General features: G+C 44.1%; 1 protein-coding gene across 1 annotated transcript; it reads left to right on the forward strand.

Annotated features, from left to right (window-relative positions):
- Positions 1-1,020: 1,020 nt before the first annotated feature.
- Positions 1,021-4,166, forward strand: LOC120047656 (membrane-spanning 4-domains subfamily A member 15-like). The gene is made up of 4 exons (XM_038993200.1): positions 1,021-1,104; positions 1,459-1,515; positions 1,790-1,991; positions 4,037-4,166. Exons 1-3 carry the CDS (start codon positions 1,033-1,035, stop codon positions 1,949-1,951), a joined length of 291 nt encoding a protein of 96 aa, XP_038849128.1. The 5' UTR covers positions 1,021-1,032; the 3' UTR covers positions 1,952-1,991; positions 4,037-4,166.
- The last annotated feature ends 1,144 nt before the right edge of the window (positions 4,167-5,310 follow it).

Below are 5,310 nucleotides of genomic sequence, written 5' to 3' on the forward strand. Positions count from 1 at the left end.
GTATCCTAGATTATATCCTTGTATTTCCGTGTTTGTACATTAGCTGTTCCCGACCTGGAAAAAGTGGACAAGTGGTAAATTGTCCGATTTGAATTGTTACAAATGTTGTCTAAATTAATGTTGAATAGGCGATTTGTGTTAACAGCAGTAGGCCTAATAAATGTAATCATTTGCAAGCTTCCATAGTTTTACTTTCAATTTCCATTGAAATACAAAACACAGATTTACAAGTGCAACTCAAATGTGGCTTGAAAAAAGGCTATCATATATATTGTAATCATTGAATGTTGTCAATATTGTATTGATTTGTTTAAACTTTCAATGATGTTAGTCTAACTGAGATCAAATCTACTTTGCGGGACATAAGAAAGGCCCATTCTGTGCTAGTTACCACTGTTTTTGTTCATTTGAAATTGTATTTCTAAACCAAGGACAACCTAAAGAAGACTTAGGCTATCTGTAATGCCATAATAAACACTAACACAATGTCTGCAGCTGTATTAAAGTATCAAGCTTTCAGTGTGTAGTTTGTTTTCTTCTCAGGTGTTTGTTGTCGTCAACCACCCAAATCAGGATCATCAACCATGTCCACCTCTATCACAACTGCAAATGGAGTTGTGGTAGTGACACAAGTGTTCCCCTTGGCGGAGAGTGGCAAGGCTTCAGTGCCACTTCTGAATGTCACTCCCCAAATCCAGAGTGCGCCCCCCGCTGTGCCACTGCCTACCACTAAAGTGTCAGAGATGACAAGGGTGTTCCTGCAGGTTCAGACACAATCTCTTGGGGTGAGAACATAATATTACTGTCCTTTGTTTTTAGTGCTCATTCCATCCATTTGCCATTGGATTCAATCATCGACTGTGATATTGTAGAGATCTATATTTAACATCCTTTGAGGGCAATTTGATTTAGAAGAAAACATCTAGGCTAAACTGTTAACCACTATTAGTTACCATTTCCACTATCGTTACTTAATGTTCCCCCGAATTACTGTTGTCTCAGATTGTGCAGATCGTCCTTGGATTGGTGTGCATGGTGGTGAGCCTGTTTGCTCTTCTCTCCCCTATCCTGTATGACCAGTTCCCACTCTTCATGGGAGTTGCTGTAAGTTCTGGGTCCCAAGGGGGCAAGTAATATCCAACACACTTATTGTTACACGGACACATGCAATTTTAGAGATGTTTCCTCAGAGTGAATCTGGCATCATCTATCTTACAGTAGTCCTATTGTAACCTAGAAAAGTAGGTGAACAAGCAGGATAACTGACTTCAGATCAGCATTCATGGCCAAAGGGCATCCCACACCCACAGGAGACAGCAGAACTTGTGTTTATCTATAAAGTGTAGGCCTCTACAGTGGGTGACATTGGATGTGGCAGTTGATTGGACAGCATCACCTTAGCGTCATATGTCAATGGTCTAAAGTGTCTTTCTCTCCTGTGTTGCTCACTCTCTCCAGTTTGTCCTCTCTGGATCTCTCACTGTGGCTGCCCGGAAAGGAACACGTTTGAGTCTGGTAAGTCATTCACTGTGATTGGGGTTAATAGCAGTGTGCACTTCAAGTTTACTTTATTAGATGTATAAGTTGAGATGTATATCAGAAATTAAATCTTTGCTATTAGGAAGTAAAACAGGAGATATTTTTCTAGACCAAAACACACAAACCAAAAATGTAACCAATTGGAACAGTTAATGGATTTCCTATGTCCATATATTTTAAACAAAACAAACTAACATTGTCACGCAATAGTTGTTCAGTTTCCCCTCCTCTCCATTTCCCACCCTGTCAGATTAAAGGGACTCTGGCTGTGAATGTTGTCAGTGTTCTTGTGGCTCTGGCTGGGGTTGCCTATATTTGCATGCTGCTGACTGTAAAACATGAAGATGGTTTCTGCACCGAAACTGACGACAACTATACTTCCGATTCCAACCAGAACAGGATGAAGGAATGACAGGATAAAGGAATGCACAAGCATGGTTAGGACAATATATGTAAGTATTTATGGAAGTGACCTGGTTCATGTAATTTTGCTGTATTTATTTCTTATGCTAACTTCAGAGAACTCAGTAACCTTCCAAACACATGAGGTTGGTGGCACCTTAAGTAGGGAGGACGGCTCGTAGTAATGGCTGGAGCAGAATAAGTGGAATGGTATCAAATACACTGCTCAAAAAAATAAAGGGAACACTTAAACAACACAATGTAACTCCAAGTCAATCACACTTCTGTGAAATCAAACTGTCCACTTAGGAAGCAACACTGATTGACAATAAATTTCACATGCTGTTGTGCAAATGGAATAGACAAAAGGTGGAAATTATAGGCAATTAGCAAGACACCCCCAATAAAGGAGTGGTTCAGCAGGTGGTGACCACAGACCACTTCTCAGTTCCTATGCTTCCTGGCTGATGTTTTGGTCACTTTTGAATGCTGGCGGTGCTTTCACTCTAGTGGTAGCATGAGACGGAGTCTACAACCCACACAAGTGGCTCAGGTAGTGCAGCTCATCCAGGATGGCACATCAATGCGAGCTGTGGCAAGAAGGTTTGCTGTGTCTGTCAACGTAGTGTCCAGAGCATGGAGGCGCTACCAGGAGACAGGCCAGTACATCAGGAGACGTGGAGGAGGCCGTAGGAGGGCAACAACCCAGCAGCAGGACCGCTACCTCCGCCTTTGTGCAAGGAGGAGCACTGCCAGAGCCCTGCAAAATGACCTCCAACAGGCCACAAATGTGCATGTGTCTGCTCAAACGGTCAGAAACAGACTCCATGAGGGTGGTATGAGGGCCCGACGTCCACAGGTGGGGGTTGTGCTTACAGCCCAACACCGCGCAGGACGTTTGGCATTTGCCAGAGAACACCAAGATTGGCAAATTCGCCACTGGCGCCCTGTGCTCTTCACAGATGAAAGCAGGTTCACACTGAGCACATGTGACAGACGTGACAGAGTCTGGAGACGCCGTGGAGAACGATCTGCTGCCTGCAACATCCTCCAGCATGACCGGTTTGGCGGTGGGTCAGTCATGGTGTGGGGTGGCATTTCTTTGTGGGGCCGCACAGCCCTCCATGTGCTCGCCAGAGGTAGCCTGACTGCCATTAGGTACCGAGATGAGATCCTCAGACCCCTTGTGAGACCATATGCTGACACATGCACATTTGTGGCCTGCTGGAGGTCATTTTGCAGGGCTCTGGCAGTGCTCCTTCTTGCACAAAGGCGGAGGTAGCGGTCCTGTTGCTGGGTTGTTGCCCTCCTAGGGCCTCCTCCACGTCTCCTGATGTACTGGCCTGTCTCCTGGTAGCGCCTCCATGCTCTGGACACTACGTTGACAGACACAGCAAACCTTCTTGCCACAGCTCGCATTGATGTGCCATCCTGGATGAGCTGCACTACCTGAGCCACTTGTGTGGGTTGTAGACTCCGTCTCATGCTACCACTAGAGTGAAAGCACCGCCAGCATTCAAAAGTGACCAAAACATCAGCCAGGAAGCATAGGAACTGAGAAGTGGTCTGTGGTCACCACCTGCTGAACCACTCCTTTATTGGGGGTGTCTTGCTAATTGCCTATAATTTCCACCTTTTGTCTATTCCATTTGCACAACAGCATGTGAAATTTATTGTCAATCAGTGTTGCTTCCTAAGTGGACAGTTTGATTTCACAGAAGTGTGATTGACTTTGAGTTACATTGTGTTGTTTAAGTGTTCCCTTTATTTTTTTGAGCAGTGTACATCACACACATTGTTTCTATGCGTTTTATGCCATTCCATTTGCACTGTTCTGGAAATGATTATGATTCGTTTTCCCCTCAGCAGTCTCCTGTGCTTCCAAACAGTCTGTTTATTAAAGGTTGCAAGGAGCTAGAGAAATACATCTTTGCAGGCTTATTAAATGTTTTATATATTTACGAGATACAGTTGATATTGTTTAACCAGGATGAGAAACCTGAACAAAACTTGTAAATCCTTCTAAAGTTACAATGCAAATCATTAGCCCAACCATTGACACCTCTTCCTCTTGTTTTACCTCTGTGTGCATCAGAAAGTCTTGAATGGGGTAAAGGGCCTACTGCTGGTCCTAACGGTGATGGAGCTCTGTGTGGCCCTCACTGTCTGTGTCTTCTCTGGGAAAGCCATTCACCTCCGTGGGTACTACAGCCTGAGCCGTGGCCGGGGGATGGTAAGCTTGAGAACGCTGCAGTCATCGCTTACATCAACAGGTTAACAGTCTGTTGAACAGGCAGAGTGCAGCAGCTGTACATTAAAAAAAAGTACAGTCTTACAGTAGCTCAAACATGTAATGCTGTGGGGCATGAACCATTTTGCCTCTTTAACAGAACATTGCTACAATCCCTAACTTTCCCATAACATTTGTTGCTTCTTGACTCCCCCTTCTTGTAAACTCCTAGGTACCAGCAATAACTGAATAGCTCCACATAGTCCTCTTGTAGGCTAGGTGGAATTTACACCATATTGCTTAGACGCACCAATCCAGTCCTTTCAAATCCCCAGAATTGTGAAGGGTATATGGGTTATGTTGAATGGCCAGTTTGAGATGATGCCAGTCTGTGCTAGTTCCTCACTTCATCTTCCTTGCTTCTCCTGCACCTTGTGATTGGGTCTAGGTTGAGACTGGTACTTACCCCACCGGAGCCGGCCAGGCCTCCCTGAGCGACAGTGACGTGGCCTTACTGGGCAGTGTTGAAGACTCTGACACCCCGGCTCCACCATACTCTCCATGAGGCAGAACCATGCCATACACCTCACCCTACTTCTTACAACACATATTGCATTGTAGTACACCCTATGTACTCATGTGTTTCTCTTGTTTGAATTCGTTATTTCACAATTGCTTACCTAAACTGTGCATGAAGATTATCATTAGGAAGTGTGACACATTGCGAACGTGTCTGATTGTTTTGGTCATCAATGTGAACAGTCGTGTCCTGGTGATGGTTCTGTCCTGATGAATGTATTGCTCTTTAGTGCTTCCTAATATATCAAGTAGGACTGTTATTCTGTTTGCTATTTCATATTACTGTAGAGTTAATATCTTGATTTCTGACAGTGTATCATTCTGTCATTCAATAAATGGAATATTTCCTCTTCAAGTGTTATAGTGTCTACATTGGTAGAAGTTTACACAGATCACTGTAACCTTATTTCCATCTGGTTCCAACTGTTTAGTGCTTTTCTGGAGGTGAAATGCCAACCTGACATCACATGCACTCAAATCACCCATTCATCTTTTGCGTTATTGACTTGAAGTGCAACTGAGAATGGATGTTGAGTGACGCTCTACTAATAGCCGGGGCT

The sequence above is a fragment of the Salvelinus namaycush genome, chromosome 5 (genome assembly GCF_016432855.1).
Source record: "Salvelinus namaycush isolate Seneca chromosome 5, SaNama_1.0, whole genome shotgun sequence".
In the NCBI taxonomy this organism is placed as follows: domain Eukaryota; kingdom Metazoa; phylum Chordata; class Actinopteri; order Salmoniformes; family Salmonidae; genus Salvelinus; species Salvelinus namaycush.